This window comes from Mizuhopecten yessoensis, unplaced genomic scaffold, assembly GCF_002113885.1.
Source record: "Mizuhopecten yessoensis strain PY_sf001 unplaced genomic scaffold, ASM211388v2 scaffold2977, whole genome shotgun sequence".
Lineage (NCBI taxonomy): Eukaryota > Metazoa > Mollusca > Bivalvia > Pectinida > Pectinidae > Mizuhopecten > Mizuhopecten yessoensis.
Window position 1 is genome coordinate 308,916 of NW_018404814.1, and position 13,720 is coordinate 322,635.

The window sequence follows — 13,720 nt, forward strand, 5'->3', positions numbered from 1 at the left end:
AATGGAAGTTAATTCAATTTATGTTTATTGAATATATACAGTATGCGTTTCATTTAGCCTTGACGCCATTTTGTTACAATGTTGATATTTTTCACCAGTCAGCATTAATGCACAACATGTTACAACGACTAAATGCTTTACAAGGGCTTGAATCGATCTATATACACATAACGGGTTACTGTCGTCTGGTATCAAGCTCCGCTAATGTGCCTTGATACGATACTCGGAGAACCTGTACATTTCATCTGCGGACATATGACTTTATGATCAATTAGATTTGAAAAAAAAAAAGAATTCTGTCTGAAAGATACCTTAAAACTTCTGTGCATTTTCTGATAAGGAATATTGGGTTAACGCTCGTTTCGGGTCAGGGGTAAAAAAAGAGAAAGAAAGTTGTTCAAATTGATATCAAGATCAGAGATTGTAGTGATCCTTTAAATTTGTAATGACATAATGTAAATGAAAGAAAGCAGTCCATTAAATTTTAATGACATGATCATTTAAATGACTTAATAGCATTATGTGATCGATAGAAAATTGAATATCTTTTTCAAAAAATTGATAGATTTTGTTTCAAAAAATTGATGGACTCTGTAATGAAATACTTTGGTATCGCAGGGCCAATCTAGAAATGTTCGATTGAATTCAATATCCGACCAATTGGATTGAATTTACCATTGTACAAGATCTAGGAGCTCAAACTTAATTAGTCCGTGTAATAGGCTGCGTAAAATTGATGTGTGGGTTTTATTTTACATTTCTGATGTATTAGCAAGGTTACTTTGTAGTTCCTTGTCATTTGATACCGAATGTCTTTTTTGTCCTGGAGTTTTGAGATTTATACTTTCTGAATAACCCTACCTCTTGATATGCTTAAATTGAAGGAGGGTGGGGAATGTAATTTTGAAAGGTTGTAAGATTCACCGTGTAAGATTCAGGGTATCTTTCAGTGCAGTAAAAACAGTAGAAATTTAACACCATTTTGTATTTTTTTGGATTGTCAGATTACAACTGGTTTTTATTTAAATAAATAGTGCGGCAGTGTCGAAAGTCTGGTTTATACAGGGTTCAGTTTGAAAAGTTTAAACATTTTTTTTTAACTGTTCATACTGTCCATACCTATATAATGATACAAACTAAAACTAACCTCTCTGCATGAGGTCAAATTGAAGGGTCCTGAAAACCGACATAACATATATATTTTTATCTGGAAAAAAATGAATTTTGCTGGTCCCAACTTAATCTGATATTCATGAACAATAAAGAAAAATGTGTCTGTTTAAATCATTTAAGGGTTAATATTACAAAATTTGATCATTGATTTATATTTTTCTATTGCAGAAAATTATATAAAATATTTCAAAATTTGGTTTGTATACAAAATGCAAGATGGGTTCTTTTTAAAGTGCGTTCCTATTCACTTAAGGTTAAACAACCACACAGTGCGACACCCAGTCAGCACAGCCTGCGATTAGAGTTGTTTATGTAGAACTCGATACGTAAAACCTGGAATAAACGTGATGAAGAGATTTGTACTAATAAAGTACATGACACAAAAGTTGTAAAATAAAAGTAAAAAACTACTGAGAACATGCCTTACTATTACACTGTACCACATAATTATAGTTCTTGTCACTTTCTTTTGGGGCGAAAAAAAAAATTTGTTGTGTCAGGAGAAAAAAATCACTTCGGATTTTAGAGTGTTTATCACAAAGTTTTCATCTCAGTTTGTAACTGTAGAATTTCGTGACATGTAAATTACATGGATTGTTTGTGATTTTTTTTTATATTTGTTTTTCCCCCTTATGTTTACTACATTACAAGTATTGTTAGGTCTCTGGAAATGTGAATAATGAAACAATTTTATTTTTCTTTAAATTGGCAAACACATTTTTTGAAAACTTGACTGTATACTGTATACTTTGTGTGAAAAGTTTTCTGCGAACACGCTAATGCATATATGAGATGGATGAAAAACATGCTTTATTGGAATAGAGTTTCCTTAATGGATTTTTACTATAAGATATTTATTTATAATTAAGATATTTGAAACGGAAATTATTTGAAAGTTTGGAAGAATCTAAATGATAGAACTTCGGAGTTATACATGTTCAACTTCCACAAATATTTTTTGTGTTTTAATTAACGAACTTCCTAAGGAGACAAATTTTTGAGTGTGACGTGGGAAGAATCATTAGATCATCATGTTTGGTGTGGTATCAGCCTCGCTGGGACCATCCACGTATATATGTTCACAGGTGAAATGAGATTGTCTCATCAATCATTGAATATACCCTTTCCCCAGCGATTCTTATCACCCTCACTGCCTACATGTAGGTCTCGTGTACTGATGCAAGCGAACAAGTATCAAAATAGTGTCTCGTTAAATGGTTTACAAATATATATATTTATATATATATATAAAAAACTGAAAAACACACTTCGTTAGTGAAATGCAGATAGTGTAAGATTCGTTTTTACTGCTCAAGACCTCTTTCAAAGAACTGATGAAGAAATATTGATAAAATCGTTATTTAAAACGAGACTTTTTTTCTGTCCTTCAGTTTCAATGTGGGCCCGGTAGTATGTTGTATTGATTATGGTGACATGGATGATCGTGTGATCGTAATCCATGACGCAGTGTAATAGTTATCGAGTAAATTGTAGCAAGATGTCAACAAGATATCGACATTTTACCTGGTTTCAGTGACACTGAAGGAGAACAGAAACCAATTATATCCCCAGGTAAAGAAAATCAAAGCGGCCATGTTTTCTACCTCTTTATCTGCCTTGTGATGGTTTGTTGAACTCTGTAAAGATACATGTCTTCCTTGAATGACAATTTTAAACTCCTAATTACACATAAACACGAGGTGCTCATTTTTCAACATTTAATTAAGTTCATTATACTGAATTAGTCTGTACAGAAATAGATTCTGACTTTAGAGAAAAACGAAAAAAATACCTGCGAAAAAATTACCTGAGGCTACAATTTCATATGTACAGCAGATTTAATGACTACGATTTTAGAAATTCATGAAAGATTTGTTCAGGTATATCGGGGTGTAGGAATTTTAAGCTTTCCAGAACTGTGAGATGATCCTCAGGGGATTACTAGATGTGATTTCATAATCTATTGCCTGTGTAGAGTTACGCTGCGGGTGTTTGGATATATATAACACCTGAAATTTTCTACAGAGTTCTCCAGTTGTCTAGAAAGGACAGTGAGTTTAGTGTAAATTGAACCGGTGTAATCTCAACGAAAAACCTTTATGATATGAAAACCTGTAAAAACCAGAACATCTATTTTTGACATTGTATGCATAAACTTTATATATGGTCTGAAAATTGTAAACAGAAACCTGTGTAATCTAAAACACTGTGCCAACCAGAATATATATATATCTGTTAACTGAATTATGTAAGACCTATGTAATTCAAAAACTTTTAAAACAAAAACCTGCACAAACCAGAACTTCTATTTTTGACATTGTATGCATAAACTTTATATATTGTCTACAAATTGTAAACAGAAACCTGTGTAATCTAAAACACTGTACAGACCAGAATATATATATACCTGTAAACGGAATGTATGCAAGACCTGTGTAATTCAAAAACTGTTAAAACAAAAACCTGTACAAACCAGAACATATATTTTTCATTAGATGCATAACCTGAAACCTGTCTTAGCCAAACTAAAGTATTTTGGTATACAAATGTACTTTCTGTTAATTCTATGCCACAAGCCACTCATTTTAGTAATTTCCAATCAATTGATGGGGGGAAAATTGTAGGAAAATATTTTAACTTTATCTGCCTTAGATGGATGTCAAAATACTTATACTGATTTTCACCTATAATTTTTCAGGAATATTTCAAATGTCCATACGAAGAGAAATGCAAAATGGATGTCTCCAATCGCCGCTTCTGTAAACGATGTCGTCTGAGGAAATGTTTTGAAATTGGCATGAGAAAAGAATACATCCTGACTGAGGAGGAGAAAAGTCGTAAAAAGCAGAGAATTGAGGAGAATAGGTGCACAAAAGGACAGTGAGTTTTAGTGTACAATGCTAAGGAGCAGCCCCCATGGCCAAAATTTAAGTCAATGATTAAAAAGAAAATACTAAAAAAATTGTTTTAAATCGATATTTACAAAATATCTTTACAAAAATTGACTGCATCCAAGTCAAGATTTTGGAAAGATATATTAGTCGAGCCAAAATACAGAAAAAAAGTTGCTGGACAAGGGGAGATAACTGTTATAAGGAAAACATTCATTGTACATGTTGATTCACTGACAACAACTCCATAATATTTATGATATCTATTTTTGTTGTTGAATTTTTCAAGTTTGTTAATTGATATTATAAGTAAAACATTTATTGACATTTAACTCTGGATTATAAATAAATGAATATGTCAAAAAATAATTGTGTTGTAATGTGCAATGATAAATATTGGAAATTTTCATGATGAAATGTCACTATGAAATTAAATAAATTGTACATTTTCATCTTGTTTTTATGCAATACATTCAAATTCTAAATAAGACTGAATACTTTGGCATCTGGAAATATCTTCGGATTGAAAAATGCACATAAACCATATATACCGTGCTTTCAAAGGTATGATTTTCTTGTTTTACAGAAAAGTACGAGACCCTGAAAGGAAAAATCAGATAAGTGATGTGAGTACATCCAATAGCTACACAGGGAAGGTCCGCGTTCTCGAACCCGACGAGGACTACCTCATCAACGAAGTTGTCAACGCTTATCGTCAGTCCCTGGAGGTCAGCATCGACTCGGAAATCCCACGAGAAAATGCCTCTTTCTTGGACTTGGTCAATATAGCAGAGTTGAGTGTACGGAGGGTGATCGATATGGCTAAGAAAATAAAATCTTTCAAGTCTCTCTCTCAGACTGACCAGATCAGTCTTTTAAAAGGAGGTAGCATAGAGCTGCTCATCATTCGCTCCGTCATCACGTTCGATAAGGAAAAACAACATTTTTTGGATCCCTTTGATAATGAGAGTAACGCCATGTCTCTGGATCAGCTCAAGATGGGAGAGGGAGGCGGCTTATTCGAGGAGCACATGAAGTTTACAAAATCTTTAGCAATAGATTTGAAGGCAGACGAAACCATGCTTATATTGTTACTGGTTATCTCCCTTTTCTCACCGGATCGTACAAATGTGACTGACAAAACATATATCTGTCAGGAACAAGACAAGTACGCCCTCCTCCTGTTACGCTACATGGAGTCTAGGTACCCTTCTAGTCTAGTGCGCTCTCTCTATCCCAAACTTCTGATGAAACTCACAGACATTCGCAACCTGAACGAAGAGCACTCGCACGTTTTGCTCAAAGTGAATCCTGAGGGTATCCAGCCTTTGATGAAGGAGGTGCTCGACCTCAACGTGAAGAACGAAGTAGCGTAATGCTGAAAGCCCAGTGGAGGGGTTTGTGTGATATTTGACAGTATCCAGCCATGTCCTGGGATATACTGCCGGTGAATACACGTCTTGTGTCACGTGATCGTTGTCACGACACCCAGTTGAAAACTGAGACAGAGTTTGGCGATATTCGCAGTTCAACTATGTGCCACAATATTCTGCCTTTTAAGCCAAGTGGGCAAACATCGCCTTCTGCGATTGGTGGTTTGACTGGCATGCCAGGAAGGGGCAAAGTTTCATGGTTTGGTGATTGGCTACAGCCGTGTGAGGAAGAGGTCAAGGTGATGTTCAGATCCACTTAGTGAAGTATATATATATATTATCGTGAAACTATGTCTTGATATCAAACAGGCAGTCTTCGTCCATACGGTAATACGTGTACAGTTATTTTAGTCCAAGTGTTTAACAAGAGTACCATAACAGAAGAAACAGAAATGACAAACGAAAAATGACACTGTCCAATTCATACCGTTATGTACTTTATATATAAATCTCAGGATAAAAAAAAACGCAAAATGGACGACATGGATGGTTGGACCTTTAATGTTGCAACACTGATGTACATTTTGCCAAATATTGATCAAGGTCGTATCGGTTTACCAAGATATGATTGGTCAGTGTGGGATATTCGTCTTTGTGTTCTTGGGCGATCCAGAAACAGAAAGCTACAGATAAAACAGCGTGCTCAAAACATGTTGTGAAACCAGAGGATGACATCGGCCAAAGACATACTTTCTGTGCAGATTCGATCTGAAAAAAATATATACAGAACTATTCTTGTTGACAATTTTTTATCAATTTCTCCGGTGATTACATTTAGTGTAAATTGATGTTTGTTAAAGATGGTGGCACTTCACTGAAGCAGTACTATAAACACAGATAAAAACAAAGTGATTTTTTATGGAAGAAACTTGTTAAATCAACATCTTCAGAAGAATCTGGTGAGAAAGAAAGAGGAAGTTAAAAAAAAAAAAAAAAGAGATGAGAAATGTCCAAGAAATCGTGTAAAACATGTACGCTGTACTGAACAGTGTAATTCTAGGTATTATTGTTGTCCTCGGATGTTTTCCTTGTTACAACTCAAAATTGTAAACATCTGGAACACGTTGACCTCTGCACCATCGACAACAAATGGCATCAATGAAATAGAGTGTTTAAATAGTTCCTGGGGTTCATGTTTAATAGAACATCATGGTATAACAAGAATAAACTAGTTACTTGTTAGATAAAGCAGAACAGTGCTTCCTCGTAATATTTATGTATATTAGTTAAAAAACATTCATTTTCATGTTAGGAGGAATATTCAAAGGGAGACAATTCATTTTTTGTTTTCTTTTGTAGAAAATTCATTCATTGATCATAAGTACTGATTCAAGTCACAATCAAGTGCCACTGTTAGAGGTGGTCAAGATAATAGAATATTGCATCTACTACTGGAAATATATCGTTTGCCATGATTTTGTGCTCAAGTAAATATTGTGCAAATACAAAGCGAGGAACTGTGCATTTGCCATCATTTTTCGTTTGTACTCGTCTATAGACACTCCATGCCTGGGTGTCACTAATATGTATAGTTGAGGGGGAAAATAACAATAATAACTGAATAATGCTGAAACATTGAAGTGCCTGTTTCTCTTGTCTATGTGATAAAATCATTGTAGCGTAAATCCATGTAGAGTCCAGAGGTTATTATTGTCACACTAATGTGTCCCGTTACTATTGCCCTATATTTCTTACCAAGTAGTTTAATCGCCATAGACGCAGTAATATTGGTCCTGTGGCGACTCGTGTGTATATTTGATAGTGTTTTCAAAATTTTTAAATAAAATATTATATATCCTATGATTATACAATAATTATAGTGCTATGCTTAAAAGCGAATATGATTAATGATACTAATAAAATCCTAGTCATTATGATCGGGAAACCATATTTTGATATTTACATTTCAAATGTTGACTTACCACAAATGAAAAATTGGCCATAGAATATTTTTGAAATGATTGTTGGTATCATAATAAACTGTTTATAATTTCAGAACATATTTTAGAAAATATAAGTATGGTTGTTAATCCCTCAAATTTTGTTTTGTTTTGAATTTGGGAAGTGAAATGTAAATTGCTTATGATTTTTTTTAGTATTAACCACATCCATTGATTATGAAATATCAATTTTTTGTATAGTGCTGGTAATGAGAAATCTGTGTATCTGTCGTTATTCCTTCCTGTAACGGGTAGACGGTACAAACAATAAAATATTGATTTCAGCAAATGTTTCAATTTCTCTGAAAATCCAAGCCGATGTTTTAATTTTTCTGAAAGTAAGAACATGTAAAATGTTATGCTTCAAACATCGGTTCCCCGTGATGCAGATGTTTTCATTGTTATTTTTCCCTGTGGGATAGAGGAAAAAAAGTGAAATATTGTACTGTCTTTCCACGGCAGTAAGCTCATTCAATAGGCTTACCGGTAAACAGGATTGGCTAATAGGGCAACCATCATCCTATGCAGGTTATTTAAGGAATCGAGAAATTGCATGAGCAGATTTTCATATTCCTAACACTTTGTTCCGTATATGAAAGGATATACTTCTAAATAAGCCCTGCACAAAGCTACATCCTGATTAAATGCAGCATGAAAAGAAATCACGCAAAATTTCAATTTAAAGGTATCATGCTGGTAAAAAAAAAAAAACTGCAGAGGAAAATGTCAGATACACAGTTTTATTAAATTTCTGTTCAATATATTGATTTTGTTCCCTTGAAATTGATTCTCTTCCAACCATTCTTTAAATTTCATTGATATATATATATATATATACAGTGAGTTAATTCAACTTAATTGATGAAAGAAGATGTTAAATTTTGTTTACTTACATTTCGTCTTGTTTAACATTTTTATTATAATATATACATGTATATATATAAAAGTAAAGTTGAAATTGAGAAATGGAAATATAAATAATGATAAAATTTGTTCCTGTAGCAGATTTGAATCCTGATTACGGAGAAAAACATTAAAGTGCTCTAAATCCATGTTTGTGATAGGAAAACACAGATATTATTGTGCATGTCAAAAGGTGTTATGAATGTATTGATTTTTTTCACATGATAAACATTTTATCAATGTTCCTGGATATTATTTTTTCTTGCTTATGTATTAATATCTAATCAATGTTTATACACATATATTTCCCCCTGAAGAATGATGAGAGAGTTTGTTGTTTACCTTCTGAAATAAACATGGTTTTAGAAATATAATTGTTTTTGGCTGTTGACTGAGCTTGAAGCAATCCCATTTGTCGGGGATGAAATCAAATACATTTTTTTTTTCTTCTCAAAAATAACAATTTGAGTTTTGATTATAGCATTTTTGATAAAGATGAAATATTTTATAAAAGATCATTTTTTTTTTAAAGTTCTTTAAATCACATCATTTTTCTAAATACCATATTTTGTGGTTGAGTTGCTAATAAAATAAAATAAAATGAGTTATAACATGCCAACATTTCATGCATAGGACAGCTTGAAGATGCATTTTGCATTCTTATTTTTGTAAAAATAGACTATTTATGCATATGACATCTAGAAAAGTCTTAAAAGTACCTGCAATATGACTGTTTGTCAAAATAATGATATAAAATCCCTAGTTAATCTGTTCTATGCAGTATTCAGGTGTCAGATTAGACAGATTTCACCATACAGAGAATGTGTTGCTGTTTCAAAACTCAAAAATAAGGGTTAAATATATCCTTCCAAATTAGGAATATGAAACCTGAACAACCCAAGGGAGATAACTGGATTTACTGCCTATGATTTTGTACTTTTTTCATTTTCTTTATCATAAAATGTACATTTAATTGAAAGTTCAACAAATGTACCTTTTCTATATCAATTGGAGCCTATAGCTTTCACTGGCTTACTAAATAGTTTAGATTTTTGATGGTTTTGATGTTAAACATTTCGGTTTAATTGATGCATTTTATTTGATCTTGAACTTGTTCTTTGTCAAAAGTATGTGCAGTAAATTTAAGATTCAACAAATTCACTTTTTCTATATAAATTTGAGTTTGCTGAGCGAGCAACTCTCCATAGATGGATATTGAAATGGGAGGATTTGGGGGATAATTTTGTATAGAAACATGGAAGGATTGTGAAATTTTTGTAGCGTTTGAATTTCTGACTTACAGAAGGGATTTTCTTCTCGGTCTCAGTTTGGGTTTTTTTTCAACACAAAATGACTGTTTGTTATCCTTGAAAACCTGTTGTTTTTCACTGTCAATTTTTTTTATTTTCTTCGATAAATTTTGTCTTCACTACAGGTTTTGTTTTACAAAACTTACAAAGGAGTCAGTTCTAGACTTTGGCCATCCTTAAAAAGACTATTTTGTAGTGTACTCTTCCTTTATGTTAAAACTGCCAGGTACAAATTTCTTAACATTATTTCTTTAACCAATTAACCCCTGAAATTTATAAATAACTATTCCAACCTTTGAATTGGAAGAGTTAAAATGTGTCTTCAGGGGTGAATGGGTTAAACCTTAATTAATTTAAAATGATATTTTTATTCAACTGAATTATTTAGAATATGAAAGGGGAATTATTTTTCAGGGAAATTACCTTTTTAATCAATTTGTAGGTGCACAGCAAATGTGGATTTTTTTATGGGTGGCCTTATATTTGCTCATTTTTGTGTTTCAGTTACCCGATTGGTTATCCCTGCATTACTGATGTTTTGATTGATTGTTTGTTTGTTTGTTTTATTCTTGTTTATAAGGTATTTTGTATTACCTGGATATGAGAAGTATTGGAGATAGTTGTAAGAGAACCCTGCACCGGATGTCCGTGTGAGGGAGTTTTGTATAAATGGCGTTTTTTGTTTTGAATTGTTTGATGTAAGACTGTTAGGGCAGCATATCATGTTACACACATGTATCTCATTAAACAAATTAATAAATGATGTTCGTGGAATGATAATTATGTTAATCAATCGCCACATCATATATTGTAAAAAAAAAATTATGATAAGAATACAAATATATATATATATATATATATATATTTCAAGTTTTGAAAAAACTACCAGTCATAATTTTTAGAGCATGATGTTTGTGTTAGAATTACCCGATGTCATAAATTTTGTGACAATAAACTGGATTTCATTAATTACACTATCATCTGTATCCCCGTGTATCGGCATATATACATTATATATATATATTATATACTTAGTATAAATGTGACAAAATTTGGACATTGTAAATATACTGATTTGTTGTGAAAAAACTTGTATGTCTGAGAGTTGGAGGGTTTGAAACCCGGAGAATCACAGGTTAATCTTTTCTAAAGATTGTCGAGGTGTAATTCTGCAAAAAAGTTGCTGGGGTTGCAGAGGTATTTTGATCATTAGGGTACATGGCTGGCATGAAAATTGTGTTATTGTATTGGTGAGGCTCCTAAAGGGGAAAATCACTTTGGTGAGGCTCCTAAGGGGGTTATCACTTTGGTGAGGCTCCTAAAGGGGTAATCACTTTGGTGAGGCCCCAAAAGGGGAAAATCACTTTGGTGAGGCTTCGAAGGGGGTAATCACTTTGGTGAGGCTCCTAAAGGGGTAATCACTTTGGTGAGGCCCCAAAAGGGGAAAATCACTTTGATGAGGCTCCAGAAAGGGTTAATCACATTAGTGAGACTCCAAAAAGAGGAAATCACTTTAATGAGGCTCCGTTAGGGGAATTCACTATAGTGAGGCCCAAAAAGGGGTAATCACCGATCATTTATGACTTGTATTATGTTAAATCACATAATCATTATGATACAACCACATGTGCAGTGTTTTATTTACGCATGTTCACACATGTAAACTGCCAGTAAGTTATAAATAATCTTTCCCTTTCTTTGATTCTAATTCGTTTTCTTTTTATTTAACACATATACCGAAGGTACGGTGTTTTGTCAAAAAAATCTGGTGGATTTATTTTGAATAATTGAGGAGAAATACAAGAACCATGTTTGGAAAGTCCCATTAAATGGGACAATTTTTACAACGGGTTGTAACGAATGTATGTGATCCTTTAATTTGTTTTGTTATTTCATAAGAAAATTACCCTCCCCACCCCCCTTACGTTTTAAAGAACATTAAAACATCATGTATTACCACTAACGACATGTGTCATACTTAATTCACTCAATAAATGGTAGCTTGAAATGATAGCCAGAAAGTTTGTTGTTTATTTTATTGTCTGTTTATTTTCAAAAAAGATACTTTTCTGTGAAAAACCCCCCATACATTTCTAAAATCTCTAAATTAAAGTTTAGAAATGTAACATCATATTGCCAACAGACTACAAAGTATATAGAACAGACAACTAGAGACTAAAAAAACCTATATCTACCACAGTAGGAACTGACAACTAGAGGCTAAAAAAAAACTATATCTACCACAGTAGGAACTGACAACTAGAGACTAAAAAAACCTATATCTACCACAGTAGGAACTGACAACTAGAGGCTAAAAAAAACCTATATCTACCACAGTAGGAACTGACAACTAGAGACTAAAAAAACCTATATCTACCACAGTAGGAACTGACAACTAGAGACTAAAAAAACCTATATCTACCACAGTAGGAACTGACAACTAGAGACTAAAAAAACCTATATCTACCACAGTAGGAACTGACAACTAGAGACTAAAAAAACCTATATCTACCACAGTAGGAACTGACAACTAGAGACTAAAAAAACCTATATCTACCACAGTAGGAACTGACAACTAGAGACTAAAAAAACCTATATCTACCACAGTAGGAACTGACAACTAGAGGCTAAAAAAAACCTATATCTACCACAGTAGGAACTGACAACTAGAGACTAAAAAAACCTATATCTACCACAGTAGGAACTGACAACTAGAGACTAAAAAAACCTATATCTACCACAGTAGGAACTGACAACTAGAGACTAAAAAAACCTATATCTACCACAGTAGGAACTGACAACTAGAGACTAAAAAAACCTATATCTACCACAGTAGGAACTGACAACTAGAGACTAAAAAAACCTATATCTACCACAGTAGGAACTGACAACTAGAGACTAAAAAAACCTATATCTACCACAGTAGGAACTGACAACTAGAGACTAAAAAAACCTATATCTACCACAGTAGGAACTGACAACTAGAGACTAAAAAAACCTATATCTACCACAGTAGGAACTGACAACTAGAGACTAAAATAACCTATATTTACCACAGTAGGAACTGACAACTAGAGACTAAAAAAACTATATCTACCGTAGTAGGAACTGACAACTAGAGACTAAAAAAACTATATCTACCACAGTAGGGACTGACAACTAGAGACTAAAAAAACTATATCTACCATAGTAGGAACTGACAACTAGAGACTAAAAAAACTATATCTACCACAGTAGGAACTGACAACTAGAGGCTAAAAAAAAACTATAGCTACCACAGTAGGAACTGACAACTAGAGACTAAAAAAAACTATATCTACCACAGTAGGAACTGACAACTGGAGACTACGCATACCAATACCTACCACAGTTGGAGCTGACAACTGGAAACTAAAAAAACTGTATCTACCGCAGTAGGAATTGACAACTACAGACTAAAAAAAACTCTACCACAGTAGGAACTGACAACCAGAGTCTAAAAAAAACTATATCTTCCACAGTAGGGACTGACAGCTAAAGACTACACATACCAATATCTATCACAGTGGGGAGTGACAACAAGAGACAACACATACCAATATCTACCACAGCAGGGACTGACAACTGGAGACCACACATATCTATATATACCACCATGGGAACTGGCAACTGGAGTAAACACATACCAGTATCTACAACAGTAGGAACTGAAAACTGGTGACCAAACATACCTGCATTTTACACTGTAGAAACTGACAACACATACCAATTTCTACAACAGTAGGAACTGACAACTGGAGACCACACATACCTGTTTCTAACAAAGTAGGAACTGACAACTGGAGACCACACATACCTGTTTCTAACAAAGTAGGAACTGATAACTGGAGACCATGTATACCTGTTTCTAACCCAGTTGGAACTGACAACTGGAGACCATACTTAAGGAATGATTTTTATTTTTTCAACATTTATGAGGTCATAACAACAATGGGTTTTTGGACATATTTTACATGAATCGCTAACGCGATTCATTCAATATGTCCATAAACCCATTGTTGTTATGACCTCATAAATGTTGAAAAAATAAA

At 33.4% G+C, this 13,720-nt stretch overlaps 1 protein-coding gene across 16 annotated transcripts in view; it reads left to right on the forward strand.

The window, feature by feature from the left end:
• LOC110446740 (nuclear hormone receptor HR96-like) overlaps positions 1-11,663 on the forward strand; it is a 291,811-nt gene extending 280,148 nt beyond the window's left edge. For 14 of the 16 annotated variants that reach the window (XM_021492033.1, XM_021492039.1, XM_021492031.1 and 11 more), the window contains 2 exons: positions 3,872-4,053; positions 4,651-11,663. In XM_021492033.1, the coding sequence (XP_021347708.1) occupies positions 3,872-4,053; positions 4,651-5,440 (972 nt within the window). In that variant the 3' untranslated portion in view covers positions 5,441-11,663. The remainder of the gene's footprint in view (positions 1-3,871; positions 4,054-4,650) is intronic. The other 2 variants (XM_021492026.1, XM_021492029.1) reach the window with 1 other exon arrangement.
• The last annotated feature ends 2,057 nt before the right edge of the window (positions 11,664-13,720 follow it).